Below are 15,940 nucleotides of genomic sequence, written 5' to 3'. Positions count from 1 at the left end.
AATCTGCCTGTAATGCAGGAGACCTGGGTTTGATCCCTGGATCGGGAAGATACCCTGAAGAAGGGAATGGCTACCCACTCCAGTATTCTTGCCTGGAGAATTCTATGGCCAGAGGAGCCTGGCCAGGTATAGTCCATGGGGTCGCAAAGAGTTGGACATCACTGAGATACTAACACTTTCACTTTCACTATATGTTTCAGTCATCTATTGTTGCTTTCTAAAGACTCCAAAACACAATGGCCTAGAACCCTAAGGCTCACTTGTCACAATTCTGGGATTCAGGAATCTGGGCAGGGCTCGCTCGTTGCTTCTTCTGTTTCTTGTAGTGCTGCCTGGAGCCACTTCCTCAGCTTCATTGTCCTGCTGGCTGGATGGGCCGGGAGGCCCCCAAAGGTCTCACTGGTTTCTCTGATTACAGTGGTGAGGTTCAGATGCAGCCTTTGGATGAAACAGAAACTGGGAAATGTCTCTGACTGGAGTGTAGAGGGGAAGAATGTATTTTGGTAGAGAGCTGACCGTCTTTGCCACAACAAAAGCATCTCCATCTTGTTTAATACTGGAATGGGTTGCCATGCCCTCTTCCAGGGGATCTTCCCAACCCAGGGATTGAACCCAGGTCTCCTGCATTGCAGGCAGATTCTTTAATGTTTGAGCCACTAGGGAAGCCCAAGAATGCTGAACTGGGTAGTATATCCCTTCTCCAGGGGATCTTCCTGACCCAGAGATTGAACCAGGGCCTCTTTCATTGCAGGCGGATTCTTTACCGCTGAGCTATCGGGGAAGCCCAGTTTATACCGTGGAGGGTAAGAATGGATTTTGGTAGAGAGCTGACCATCTTTGCTACAACCAAAGCATCTCCATCTTGTTTAAGTCGGTTTGTGTTAGGCCTGTGTGGTCTGGGTTAGGTAAGAAAACCTGTTAGAGGTAAGGTGTGAATTTGAACAATTTTTCTTCTTTTTTCACTTTGACATTGATTATTTTTCACATATTTGTACTTTGAAACATTTTAAATATTTTTATGTGACAATGACATGTACATAAATATTATATATGTAATGTATGTCATATATTTATATAGGGACTATTTTATTACATATATTTGTATATTTACTATAATATGAAGTTTTAAAGGACATGTGAAGGGCACTCTTTTTAAAATTTCTTTTAATTGGAGGCTAATTACTTTACAATATTGTAGTAGTTTTTGCCATACATTGACATGAATCAGCCATGGGTGTACATCTGCTCCCTATCCTGAAGCCCCCTCCCCTCCCCTCCCCATCCCATGCCTCAGGGTAATCCCAGTGCATTAGCCCTGAGCACCCTGTCTCATGCATCAAACCTGGACTGGCAATCTGTTTCACATATGATAATATACATGTTTCAATGCTATTCTCTCAAATCACCCAACCCTTGCCTTCTCCCAGAGTCCAAAAGACTGTTCTATACATCTGTGTCTCTTCTGCTGTCTCACAGGGTCATCATTACCATCTTTTTAAATTCCATATATATGCGTTAATATACTGTATTGGTGTTTTTCTTTCTGACTTACTTCACTCTGTACAATAGGCTCCAGTTTCATCCACCTCATTAGAACTGATTCAAATGTATTCTTTTTAATGTCTGAATAATACTCCATTGTGTATATGTACCACAGCTTTCTTATCTATTCATCTGCTGATGGACATCTAGGTTGCTTCCATGTCCTGGCTACTATAAACAGTGCTGCAATGAACATTGGGGGTACGCGTGCCTCTTTCAATTCTGATTTCCTTGGTGTGTATGCCCAGCAATGGGGTTGCTGGGTCATATGGCAGTTCTATTTCCAGTTTTTTAAGGAATCTCCACACTGTTCTTCATAGTGGCTGTACTAGTTTGCATTCCCACCAATAGTGTAAGAGGGTTCCCTTTTCTCCATACCCTCTACAGCATTTATTGCTTGTAGAATTTTGGATAGCAGCCATTCTGACCGGTGTGAGATGGTGCCTCATTGTGGTTTCAATTTGCATTTCTCTGATAAATGAGTGATGTTGAGCATCTTTTCATGTGTGTGTTAGCCATCTGTATGTCTTCTTTGTAGAAATGTCTGTTTAGTTCTTTGGCGCATTTTTTGATTGGGTCATTTATTTTTCTGGAATTGAGCTGCAGGAGTGGCTTTATATTTTTAAGTTTAATTCTTTGTCAGTTGCTTCGTTTGCTATTATTTTCTTTTTTCTTTTTCTTTTTTTTTTTGCTGAAAGCACTTTATCAACATTGTATTTGGTTGGATGAAAACCAAATATGTTTGTCATCATTTCTTTTTTTTAACCACTTATCATTTCTCTATTATTATTATTTTACTTGACAATATTGTGTTGGTTTTGCCATACATCAACATGAATCCACCACAGGTGTACATGTGTTCCACTTCCTGAGCTCCCCTCTCACCTCCTTCCCCGTACCATCCCTCTGGGTCATCCCAGTGCACCAGCTCCGAGTGCTATTGTTTTTTCCCATTCTGAAGGCTGTCTTTTCACCTTGCTTATAGTTTCCTTCACTGTGCAAAAGCTTTTAAGTTTAATTAGGTTTCATTTGTTTATTTTTGGGTTTATTTCCATTACTCTGGGAGGTGGATCATAGAGGATCCTGCTGTGATTTATGTCGGAGAGTGTTTTGCCTATGTTTTCCTCTTAGAGTTTTATGGTTTCTGGTCTTACGTTTAGATCTTGAGTCCATTTTGAGTTTATTTTTGTGTATGGTTTTAGAAAGTGTTATAGTTTCATTCTTTTACAAGTGGTTGACCAGTTTTCCCAGCACCACTTGTTAAAGAGATTGTCTTTTCTCCATTGTATATTCTTGCCACCTTTATCAAAGATAAGGCATTCATAGGTGTGTGGATTTATCTCTGAGCTTTCTATTTTGTTCCATTGATCTATATTTCTGTTTTTGTGCCAGTAACATACTGTCCTGATGACTGTAGGTTTGTAGTAGAGCCTGAAGTCAGGCAGGTTGGTTCCTCCAGATCCATTCTTCTTTCTCAAGATTGCTTTGGCTATTCGAGGTTCTTTTTGTATTTCCATACAAATTGTGAAATTTTTTGTTCTAGTTCTCTGAAAAATACTGTTGGTAGCTTGATAAGGATTGTATTGAATCTATAGATTGCTTTGGGTAGTATACTCATTTTCAGTATATTTATTCTTCCAATCCATGAACATGGTATATTTCTTCATCTATTTGTGTCATCTTTGATTTCTTTCATCAATGTTTTATAGTTTTCTATATATAGATCTTTTGTTTCTTTAGGTAGATATATTCCTAAGTATTTTATTCTTTTCGTTGCAGTGGTGAATGGAATTGTTTCCTTAATTTCTCTTTCTGTTTTCTCATTGTTAGTGTATAGGAATGCAAGGGATTTCTGTGTGTTAATTTTATATCCTGCAACTTTACTATATTCATTGATTAGCTCTAATAATTTTCTGGTAGAATCTTTAGGGTTTTCTATGTAGAGGATCATGTCATCTGCAAAAAGTGAGAGTTTTACTTCTTTTCCAAACTGGATTCCTTTTATTTATTTTTCTTCTCTGATTGCTGTGGCTTAAACTTTCAAAACTATGTCCAGTAGTAGTGGTGAGAGTGGGCACCCTTGTCTTGTTCCTTACTTTAGGGGAAATGCTTTCAATTTTCACCATTGAGGATAATGTTTGCTGAGGGTTTGTCATATATAGCTTTTATTATTATGTTGAGGTATGTTCCTTCTATTCCTGCTTTCTGGAGGTTTTTTTTTTTTTTTTAAATACCATAAATGGATTTTGAATTTTGTCAAAGTCTTTCTCTGCATCTATTGAGATAATCATATGGTTTTTATTCTTCAATTTGTTAATGTGGTGTATTACATTGATTGATTTGCAGGTATTAAAGAATCCTTGCATCCCTGGGATAAAGCCCACTTGGTCATGATGTATAATATTTTTAATATGTTGTTGGATTCTGTTTGCTAGGATTTTGTTAAGGATTTTTGCATCTATGTTCATCAGTGATAGTGGCCTGTAGTTTTCTTTTTTTTGTAGCATCTTTGTCTGGTTTTGGTATTTAGCGTGATGGTGGCCTCATAGAATAAGTTTGGCAGTTTACCTTCCTCTGCAATTTTCTGGAAGAGTTTGAGTAGGATAGGTGTTAGCTCTTCTCTAAATTTTTGGTAGAATTCAGCTATGAAGCTGTCTGGTCCTGGGCTTTTGTTTGCTGGAAGATTTCTGATTACAGTTTTGATTTCCATGCTTGTGATGGGTCTGTTAAGATTTTCTATTTCTTCCTGGTTTAGTTTTGCAAAGTGAAAGTGAAAAGTGAAATCGCTTAGTCGTGCCCGACTCTTTGTGACCTCATGGACTGTAACCTATCAGGCTCCTGTGACCATGAGATTTTCCAGGCAAGAATGCTGGAGGGGTTGCCATTTCCTTCTCCAGGGGATCTTCCCGACCCAGGGATCGAAGCTGGGTATCCTGCATTGCAGGAAGATGGTTTACCATCTGAACCACCAAGGAAGCTTGGAAAGTTTTACTTTTCTAAGAATTTGTTCATTTCTTCTAAGTTGTACATTTTATTGGCATATAGTTGCTGATAGTAGTCTCTTATGATCCTTTATATTTCTGTATTGTCTGTTGTGATTTCTCCATTTTCATTTCTAATTTTGTTGATTTGAATCTTCTCCCTTTGTTTCTTGAGGAGCCTGGCTAATGGTTTGTCTATTTCATTTATCTTCTCAAAGAACCAGCGTTTAGCTTTGTTGATTTTTGCTATAGTCTCTTTTGCATTTATTTCTGCCCTAATTTTAATGACTTCTTTCCTTCTACTAATCCTAGGGTCCTTAATTTCTTCCTTTTCTAGTTGCTTTAGATGTAGAGTTAGGTTATTTATTTGACTTTTTTCCTGTTTTTTTTTTTTTTTGAGGTAAGCTTGTACTGCTATGAACCGTCCCCTTAGCTCTGCTTTTACTGAGTCCCATAGGTTTTGGGTTGTTGTGTTTTCATTTTCGTTCATTTCTATGTATATTTTGATTTCTTCTGTGATTTGTTGGTTATTGAGAAGTGTATTGTTTAGCCTTCATATGTTGGAATTTTTATTTTTATTTTTCCTGTAGTTGACATCTAATTTTACTGCATTGTGATCAGAAAATATGTTTGGAATGATTTCGATTTTTTTTTTTTTTAATTTACCAAGGCTAGATTTATGGCACAGGATGTGATCTATCCTGGAGAAGGTTACGTGTGCACTTGAGAAAAAGGTGAAATTCATTGTTTTGGGGTGAAATGTCCTGTAGATATCAATTAGGTCTAACTGATCCATTGTATCATTTAAAGTTTGTGTTTCCTTGCTAATTTTCTGTTTAGTTGATCTATCTATAGGTGTGAGTGGGGTATTAAAGTCTCCCAGTATTATTGTGTTACTGTTAATTTCCCCTTTAATACTTGTTAGCATTCCCCTTACATGTTGCAGTTCTCCTATGTTGGGAGAATATATATATATATATATTTATAATTGTGCATATATATTTATAATTGTTATATCTTCTTCCTAGATTGACCCTTTGACCATTATGCAGTGTTCTTCTTTGTCTCTTTTCATAGCCTTTATTTCAAAGTCTATTTTATCTGATATGAGTATTGCTCCTCCTGCTTTCTTTTGGTCTCCATTTGCATGAAATATCTTTTTCCAGCCCTTCACTTTCAGTCTGTATGTGTCCCTTGTTTTGAGGTGAGTCTCTTGTAGACAGTGTATATAGGGGTCTTGTTTTTGTATCCATTTAGCCAGATTTTGTTTTTATTTGGGGCATTCAACCCATTTAATTTAAGGTAATTATTGATAAGTATGATCCCGTTGCCATTTACTTTGTTGTTTTGGGTTCTAGTTTATACACCTTTTCTGTGTTTCCTGTCTAGAGAAGATCCTTTAGCATTTGTTGAAGAGCTGGTTTGGTGGTGCTGAATTCTCTCAGCTTTTGCTTGTCTGTAAAGCTTTTGATTTCTCCTTCATATTTGAATGAGATTCTTGCTGGGTACAGTAATCTGGGCTGTAGGTTTTCCTCTTTCATCACTTTAAGTATGTTCTGCCATTCCCTCCTGGCCTGAAGAGTTTCTATTGAAAGATCAGCTGTTATCCTTATGAGAATCCCCTTGTGTGTTATTTGTTGTTTTTCCCTTGCTGCTTTTAATATTGTGTGTGTGTGTGTGTGTGTGTGTTTGTGTGTGTTTGATCTTTGTTACTTTGATTAATATGTGTCTTGGGGTGTTTCATCTTGGGTTTATCCTGTTTGGGACTCTCTGAGTTTCTTGGACTTGGGTGGCTATTTCCTTCCCCATTTTAGGGAAGTTTTCAACTATTATCTCCTCAAGTATTTTCTCATGGCCTTTCTTTTGTCTTCTTCTTCTGGGACTCCTATGATTCGAATGTTGGGGCATTTGACATTGTCCCAGAGGTCTCTGAGATTGTTCTCATTTCTTTTAATTCTTTTTTTCTTTTTTCCTCTCTGCTTCATTTATTTCCACCATTCTGTCTTCCACCTCACTTATCCTAAGTTTTGCTTCAGTTATTCTACTGTTGGTTCCCTCCAGAGTATTTTTGATCTCATTTATCGTATTATTCATGATTGATTGACTCTTTTTTATTTCTTCTAGGTCCTTGTTAAACATTTACTGCATCTTCTCAACCCTGGTCTCCAGGGTATTTATCTGTAACTCCATTTCGTTTTCAAGATTTTGGATCATTTTTACTGTCATTATTCTGAATTCTTTTCAGGTAGACTCCCTATCTCCTCCTCTTTTGTTTGGTTTGGTGGGCGTTTATTGTGTTCCTTTACCTGCTGAGTATTTGTCTGCCTTTTCATCTTGTTATATTGCTGTGTATGGGGTGACCTTTCTGTATTCTGGCAGTTGGTGGTTCCTCTTTATTGTGGAGGTTCCTCCCTGTGGATGGGGTTAGACGGGTGGCTTGTCAAAGTTTCCTGGTTAGAGAAGCTTGCGTTGGTGTTCTGGTGGGTGGAGCTGGATTTCTTTTCTCTGGAGTGCAATGAAATGTCCAGTAGTGAGTTTTGAGATGCCTATGGGTTTGGTGTGACTTTGGGCAGCTTGTATATTAAAGCTCAGGGCTGTGTTCCTGTGTTGCTGGAGAATTTGTGTGGTATGTCTTGCTCTGGAACTTGTTGGCTCTTGGGTGGAGCTTCGTTTCAGTTTAGGTATGGAGACTTTCGGATGAGCTCTTATTGATTAATGTTCCCTGGTGTCAGGAGTTCTCTGGTGTTCTCAAGTTTGGGATTTAGGCCTCCGACCTCTGGTTTTCAGTCTTATTCTTACAGTAGCCTCAAGACTTCTCCATCCATACAGAACCAATGATAAAACATCTAGGTTAATGGTGAAAAGATTCTCCACAGTGAAGGAGACCCAGAAAGGTTTGCTGAGTTACATGGAGAAGATAAGAGGGAGGAGGGAGATAGGGATGACCAGGAGGAGAAGGGGGGGGGGGGTGGTCAAAAGGAGAGAGACAGATCTAGCCAATAATCAGTTCCCAAAGTGTTCTCCATAGTCTGGAATAGCCGAAGAGATTCACAGAGTTGGGTAGAGAAGAGAAGGGGGAGGGGGGAGATAGAGGTGACCTAGAGGAGAAAAAGGAGAGTCAAAAGGGGGAGAGGGCAATCAAGCCAGTAATCACACTCCTAGGTAAAAATGGGTACTGAAGATTGGATTTTTAAAGGTAGAAAATTGATATCAAATACCAAAAAGCAAAGATTAAAAATTTAGAGTAGAGGTTAGACTCTCAAAAATACAATATTAAAAAAAACCACAAAAATTAAAAAAAGTATATATGAAATTTGCTTTAAAAATAGGTTTTTTCTTGCAAGGTAACAGTAGGTTATAAAAATGAAAATTAAAGGAGAAATAAAGGACTTAAAAATAAAAAAATTAAAAACTAAAAAATTTATAATAGTAAAAATATATCTAGGAATTTCTCTGGAGCTGTTGTGGGCAGCGTTCGGTCAGTTCAGTTTCAGATAGTTCCTTGTTCCAGCTTATACTTCTCAAGGTCTATAGGCCCCTTCCAATGTAGTTGGTGCTAACTACAGGGTTTTAATCTGTTGTACCTGTCACTTCCAAAGTGGTTCCCTTTTGTTTATTTTGGCTTCTTCTGTTTGCAAGTCTCTTCAGTGTCTAATTTCTGCCCTGACACAAGGGGGTGAAGGTGGTCACTTATTTGGGCTCACTTGTTCAGTCGTGCTGTGGGGAGGGAGGAACACTGCAAACAAATGTCCCTGGCGTGTGTGGGGAGTGCTCGCAGTGTGCTCGCAGTGTCGGGGCCACACTGGGTTTGCCCCCGCTCACAGTGTGTGTGCTTTCCCAGTCAACACTGCTCAGGCTCCAGGTTGCTCTGCAGGGGAACTGTCTAAAGTGGGCTCTGGGTTGCGTGCACTTCCCAGGTCTAAGCCACTCAGGTTCAGGTTCTCGGGTACTCCACAAAGGCACAGACTTGGTTGGGCCTGCGTTTTGTGCCTTTCCCAGGTCCGAGCAACTCAGGTGACCAGGTACTTGGCGAGCGCACTCTCCCCAGGTGGGGTAGTGTGTCTTATCACCTCCCCGGTCACAGCCGCTCGGTTTCCGGGTGCGCAGCAGGAGCGCTGTCTCAGGTGTGCCATATGTCTCCTCTGGGGAGCTAACCTCTGACTGCGACCCTCCCGGTGGATGTCAACCCTCCAGGATCCTAGGAAGACTTGGTTAGCAACTGGGAGCCTGCTCACAGTTTGGTAGAGGATGCCGTTTCTGGGGCCGAGATTGCCCCTTTCTGGCTCTGGCTGTAGGCTGCCTGCCTCTCTGCCTCCAGCGGGGGAAGGGCTGGTCCGCAGCTGGCTAGCTCTCCTCTGGTATTTGCTCAGTCCTTTGTTCTGTGAGCAGGCCCGGCAGTGCCTTAGTTTATAGCTTTTCATGAGAAAGTTCTCTCTCTTCTTTTCTCTCTCTCTGGCTATCCCACAGTTGAGGTTGCCCTGTATACCATCAACTGTAAGTCACAATATAAACTTACTCTGGAACCCTAGGCCCTCAAGGTTTGGGGAGCCTTCTCAAGTTGCATTCATTACTTTGTAGATAAGTGCATTTTGCTATATGAGCCCCCATATTTCATAAGATTTTCAAAGGATTCATGGACTTCCAAAACATATTTTAAAAAGCAATTGGAAGTGGAAATTATTATGAGAAATTTAACAAGTACAGAAAGAGGACAGCAGATCTGGCTAGTGTTGCTGGATATTGCTGAATTTTTCAAAGCCCTGCCAATGATCAAAATAATGATTATTTGCTCAATAAAACCATATTTTCCTGTTCTCTTCTAAATGATAGTTCCACTGTATGTGAAGTTCAAGGGTAAGAGGGAAACAACATGGGTATATTCAAAATTGGTCCTAGTTCAAGTTTAGCATCTGGTAGGAAGAGCATTTTGTTCCTTTCATAATTTATCCCTTGTAGTTTTCCACTCATGGCTGCCTAGACTCTTAGAACATTAGAGCTGGCTGGATGTGTCCAGATCAGGTCACTTACCTCTTTAATTGTCCTCAGGGCATTCAGGCCCGGTCCTTTCCCTAAGCAGTGCAGCCCGCGCCTCCTTGTTCAGCCCCCGCTTGCTGGTGGCAGATGCAAGTGTCTGGGTTACTTCTCCATTGGGAGTTGCCATTAGGCACATAATCTGTGGGGCTTTTTTTTTTATTTTTCCTCCCAGTTATGTTGCCCTCTGAGATTCCAAAATTCCCTACAGACCCACTGGTGAGAGGATTTCCTGGTATTTGGAAACTTCTCCTCTTTAAAGACTCCCTCCCCGGATGGGTCTCCGTCCCTAACTCTTTTGTCTCTTTGTCTTTTATCTTTTGTCCTATCTCCTTTTGAAGACAATGGGCTGCCTTTCTGGGTGCCTGATGTCCTCTGCCTGGTGGCCTTCTGGGTTCAGAAGTTGTTTTGTGGAATTTTCTCAAATGATCTTTGGATGAATTTGTGGGGGAGAAAGTGGTCTCCCCGTCCTATTCCTCTGCCATCTTAGGACCTCCCCCTCGAGGGTCACTCTTTTTTGCAGCACAGACTTCTCATTGCAGTGGCTTATCTTGTTGCCAAGCATGGACTTTAAAGAGGGAGGGTTTCAGGTGTTGTGGTGCACAGGCTTAGTTGCTCTGAGGCATGAGGGATCTTCTTGGATCAAGGATTGAACTCATATCCCCTGCACTGGCAGGGGGATTCTCAACCACTGGGCCACCAGGGAAGTCATGAGACATCTCTTCTTAATTCAGCCCTCCCACTCCCCATTAGAGATAACCCCTTTTATGACTTTTGGTTATTTATTTATTTTGGCTTTTCTTTGTTTTATCAGCTATAAATGTAATCATAAATAATATGGTATAGTTTTTCTCCCATTTTTTAACTTTATATAAGTGAAATCATAATTATTTGTTTGTATCTTGCTTCTTTTACCAGTTTTATATATGAGACTCACCTGTGTTGACGTGGGTAGGTATGTGTGTGTGTGCGTGTGTGCTAAGTCGATTCAGTTGTGTCTGACTCTTTGTGACCCTTTGGACTCTAGCCCACAAGGCTCCTCTGTCCACGGGATTCTTCAGACAAGAACACTCGAGTGGGTTGCCATGCCCACCTCCAGGGGATCTTCCTGACTCAGGGATCCAACTCGAGTCTCATGTCTCCTGCACTGACAGAGGAGTTCTTTACCACTAGCGCCACCATGGTAGGGAGTGTTCTCTGGCAGTAGTTCTCAAATTTGATTGTGCATCAGAAAAATCTGTAGAATTTGTTGAAACACATATTTCTGGGCCCAAACCCTAGAGTTTTGGATTTATTTGATCTGGGGTAGGGTCTGATGGCGGAGAAGGCGTTGGCACCCCACTCCAGTACTCTTGCCTGGAAAATCATGGACGGAGGAGCTTGGTAGGCTGCAGTCCATGGGGTCGCGAAGAGTTGGACACGACTGAGCGACTTCACTTTCACTTTTCACTTCATGCGTTGGAGAAGGAAATGGCAACCCACTCCAGTGTTCTTGCGGAGAATCCCAGGGACGGCGAAGCCTGGTGGGCTGCCGTCTATGGGGTCACACAGAGTCGGACACGACTGAAGCGACTTAGCAGCAGCAGCAGCAGCAGCAGGGTCTGGTGGTTTGTATTTCTCACAGCTTCCCAGGCAATGCTGGTACTGCTGGTCTTGGGGTCACACTTTGAGACCAACTGAACACTTTCCTCATCTGGCTGTCAAGGGATCTTTGGGTTATTCACAATTTACAGCTGTCACAAACAATACCACAACTTGCTCAAAAGCAAGTGCCATGATCTGTTAGTCCCATCTGTTCCTGAAAAACAGGTCTTGGGCACATCTTGGAAATTTTCACTAGGCTCTCCCAGAACATTTTGGTGCTTGGAAATCTCTCCACACCCACAGCGACACAAACTATACCATGTAGGGTTGCAGTCCGTTGAATTGTATCTCCCCAGAGATTTGATGAAGCTCTAATGCTCTGTGTATGTGAACAGCACCTTATCTGGGAATAGAATCTTTGCAGATGTAATCGAGTTCAAATGAGGCCCTGATGGCACAGGGCGGGGCCCTAATCCGATATGACTGCTTTTATGTCCTTAAAAGAAGGGGGTGGGGCTCACAAAGGGAAGATGGCTATGTGAAAACAGGGGAAGAATGGGAAGTGACGGAAGAATTGCTGGGAGTCACCAGAAGCTGGAATTGGTGAGAAACAACCTTTCCCATGAGCCTCAGAGAATCTGGCCCTGTGGACACCATAATTTCAGACTCCTGGCCTCCAGAACTGTGATAGAATAAATCACCTTTTTTCTTTTTTTTAAAAACCACCTAGTTTGTAGTACTCTGTCACTGCAGATAGTGATGCAGCCATGAAAACAAAAGACGCTTACTCCTTGGAAGGAAAGTTAGGACCAACACAGATAGCACATTCAAAAGCAGAGACATTACTTTGCCAACAAAGGTCCGTCTAGTTAAGGCTATGGTTTTTCCTGTGGTCATGTATGGATGTAAGAGTTGGACTGTGAAGAAAGCTGAGCGCTGAAGAATTGATGCTTTTGAACTGTGGTGTTGGAGAAGACTCTTGAGAGTCCCTTGGACTGCAAGGAGATCCAACCAGTCCATTCTGACGGAGATCAGCCCTGGGATTTCTTTAGAAGGAATGATGCTAAAGCTGAAGCTCCAGTACTTTGGCTACGTCATGCGAAGAGTTGACTCATTGGAAAAGACTCTGATATTGGGAGGGATTGGGGGCAGGAGGAGAAGGGGACGACAGAGGATGAGATGGCTGGATGGCATCACTGACTCGATGGAGGTGAGTCTGAGTGAACTCTGGGAGTTGGTGATGGACAGGCAGGCCTGGTGTGCTGTGATTCATGGGGTTGCAAACAGTCGGACATGACTGAGTGACAGAACTGAACTGAACTGAAGAAAACTAATGTGAGGGTGTTCTTGTCATGGAGCCAGGCCCTGTGGTCCCCCTCCCCACACGTCCTCTGTTTGCCTTTTGTATGTGGAAACAGTTAGCCAAAGTTTAATCACAGAAGTGAGAAAAGGCAGAAACAAATGAAGATAGTCCAATAAGACTAAATAATTATAGTTTTGTCATTAAGCAAAGCCAGGGACTTTAGTTCCTTCTTAAGGACTTATATTCCAAGCCATATACTGTGAGCTTTCTCGTAGATATTAAAACCCCCACCGGGTGGAAGAAGGTAACTACCTGACCAGACTGTAGCTATGGCATAGGCGGCCACAGTTCCAAGAACTGGCCTCAAAGAAATGGAAACAAACCACTGCAAGAACTGAAGATTAACTGTGCTTAAAACAATCAAGCTGATGCTAATGAATGAATTTCAAGATGATGATCAGAGCTGACTGTGCTGTTTCTTCATGTAGCCCCTTCCCTCTGTCTATAAAAGCTTTTGCCCACTGATTGTCAGTGGCAGGGAGTCAGCCTTTGGACAGGCATCTGTCCTCCCCCTACCCCTCTGGTTGTGGGGATCCAAAATAAAGCACATTTTACTTTCCACCATCCTTGCTTCTTTACTGGCTTTTGAGCGTCGAGCAGGTGGACCTTTGCTTTTGGTTACACTCGGATTCACTTTTTCCTTCAACGATGTGTCAAGCACGTTTTTCTAAGCCAATTAGTGGGTCCCTCCCTGCAGGGTCCATCAGAGCCTGATGCTCAGAATACCCTCCCAGCTCTTCCCCTGGAGATTTGTCATGGGTATGAATAAGTTCAAGGCCCCTGTGTCCCTCTGGTGTCTGTGCTTCCTTGGTGATGCTTGGAGGGATTTGTTAACTAAATCCTCTAAAATTTATATAAGTAGAAACTGAGAATTGACTTTAGGTTAATAAGTAAATTTTACGATTTAACAGTTATTCTAAATTGATTATGAATTTACAGTGCTCCACACTTGCTCAGCTGTAGTTCTGAAACCTAAAAAGCTCTGAAAACCTCTTTGCTGGTAAACATGGCCTGACGGATGTGAGGGCATTTGTAGCACTTATTCGTGCTACTTCCTGTGCATATCATATCCTCACTGTGTAAATGTTCATGTGACGTTGCCAGGGTCAACATAACAAAGTAACAGGGACTGGGTGGGCCAGTGAATATAATTTTGTTATCTCACAGTTTTGGAGGCTGGAAGTCCAAGACCAGACAGAGTTGGTTTCCTTCCGAGGCCTCTCTCCTGGATGTGTAGACGACCATCTTCTCACTGTGTCCTCACACGGTCATCCCTCTGTGCATCTGTGTCCCAGCCTCCTCTTCTCACAAGGACACCAGTCAGCCTGGATTGGGACCCACCCTAATATCTCACTGAAAGAGCTGACTCATTGGACAAAACCCTGATGCTGGGAAAGATTGAAGGCAAAAGGAGAAAGGGTGGCAGAGGATGAGATGATTGGACGGCATCACTGATTCAATGGACATGAACTTGGGCAAACTCCGGGAGATGGTGAAGGACAAGGAGACCTGGAGTGCTGCAGTCCATGGGGTCGCAAAGAGTTGGACATAATTTAGCAACTGAGCAACAAAACAACAAGATAACTTCTTTTATGTTAATTGCCTCTTTAAAGACCATATCTCCAAGTATAACCACATTCTGAGGTGCTAGGGGTTAGGACTTCAGCATACAAATTTTGGGGAGACACATTTTGTAGCCTGTGATCATGGGTGCTGTCCTAAATCCACTGCTGGGTGCTCTGTGATACAGGACAGGTACTGTTTATCTCTTTCTAAGATCCGAAGAAGCTCTAGGATCTGGGACACCTGGCTGGTCCCAGACTCTGTGTGAGGACCTCTGTTGCACACAGATCCTGACAGCCTGTGGGCTGTGATCTGGTGTCATCCCTAGGTGCTCCTCCAAGGGCCCAGGTGAGGTGTCCTGTTAGAAGTGACCTGGTTAGATATCTCCTGAGAGCCCCCTACAATCCTGACATCCCCTGCACCCAGGAGTCTGGCTCCACCAACAGCCCAGATGGGAGTTTTGGAGGTTTTCTTGGAATGACCCCCAAAGGCTCTGCTTGGCCACCCCACCTCTTGCCATTCCAGGTCAAGGCAGCAAAAGATCAGAGGGCCCCTTGACCTCAGCCAGCTCCATGAGTGCTCATGGACATCACCCTTCCAAACACTTCACAATGCTGGAACTGGTTTAGCATCCATCCCAGCTGCCTGCCTCACCTCCCAGAGGATAGTGCCCAGTGGTCTCTCTTCTCAACCATCCTCCAACTTTTTCAAGACTCCTCTGGAAGAGGAGACTGGATGTACCTTCCTGCATGTAGCTGCTGTGTTTGCCTTGTTCTGTTTAGGGAAAGACATCCAGCCTGAGAGAGCATTGGAGCCACCACAAGAAGCCCTCTGCTGGGTGCCTGCATCACCCCGAATGGACTCCTCAATATGTCTGCCCCAGCTCAATGATAGATTTCCTATCTGCATTTCTTTTTTGCAGGGAGTGCAGATGAAATTTTCCAGTGCAGGATGCGGGGGACCCTACAGGAAGAGGGGGCCTCAAGCTGTGTCTGTGAGGTGTTTATACAGTTCCAGCCAGGAATAACCTTTCCACAGCTTTCCCAACATAGAAACCATGGGCCATGAAGTCCTCTTGTCCCCACCATGCTGGCTCCTGGCACCTCAGGTCACTAGTCACACAGCAGGGTCACTGTTAACACTGGTGGACTTGCTGAGATCTGGCAAGGCTGCAGACATTTTGGTATCACTGGGGATTATTTCTTTCTGTCTTTGGGAGAACTTCCTGCCTTTGATTCTTGCAGGTGAAGCAGGAGTGTGAGTGTGTGTGAAGCTACTGTCTGTGATAGGAGAGGAGAGAGAGGGCTGGCTCCAGTGGGCAGGGGAAGACACAGGTCCTTAATGCAATTTTATTTAAGAAGTCAGAACACCCCCCATCCGTCCATTTCCTGCTGTTAGCCCTCCAGATTGGCAGCTTTCCCCTCATCCCTGTAGGCTGCTTTCCTGTGTCCTGGGACCAAGAATCTCCCAAGGGCTCACTGCTCTTGAAAGTGAATGAAGAACGTCCGGATCTCCTTCGGGTAGATGGTGACCTCGGGGCCTCTTGGTGGTGGTGAGGGCCGACTGGAGTTTCCTGGGAGCACAAAGAGTCAGTTCAGCATGGCCCCTGGACCACCTGCTTCTCCGGGGCCCCTCCTCCCAGCATCCCCCTTGCAACAGGGCTCCTGCTGCGTCTGTGGCTCCCACTGTGGTTACAGCCCTCAGCTGACCCCTCTCAACAGGACTTCACTGCCAGGGGCACTCTCTCATTTCTGGCCTCCTCTGAGGGACAGCACAGTGAAGGCATGTACAGGGGTCCTGGCCCCACTTGGCCTCATATCTCCATGGGTTGTGGCCCTGTATATGTATATAAGAGCCTTCTCACTGAGGCCACGAG

General features: G+C 43.1%; 1 protein-coding gene across 1 annotated transcript in view; it reads right to left on the bottom strand.

Annotated features, from left to right (window-relative positions):
• Positions 1–15,404: 15,404 nt before the first annotated feature.
• Positions 15,405–15,940, bottom strand: part of LOC139183687 (epididymis-specific alpha-mannosidase-like) — a 52,920-nt gene continuing 52,384 nt past the window's right edge. The window contains exon 19 of the mRNA XM_070791850.1: positions 15,405–15,637. Within this exon, the coding sequence (XP_070647951.1) occupies positions 15,540–15,637 (98 nt within the window). The 3' untranslated portion in view covers positions 15,405–15,539. The remainder of the gene's footprint in view (positions 15,638–15,940) is intronic.

The sequence above is a fragment of the Bos indicus genome, chromosome 6 (genome assembly GCF_029378745.1).
Source record: "Bos indicus isolate NIAB-ARS_2022 breed Sahiwal x Tharparkar chromosome 6, NIAB-ARS_B.indTharparkar_mat_pri_1.0, whole genome shotgun sequence".
In the NCBI taxonomy this organism is placed as follows: Eukaryota; Metazoa; Chordata; class Mammalia; order Artiodactyla; family Bovidae; genus Bos; species Bos indicus.
Note: the sequence above shows the minus strand (reverse complement) of the source record. Positions and strands in the feature narration are given on the sequence as shown.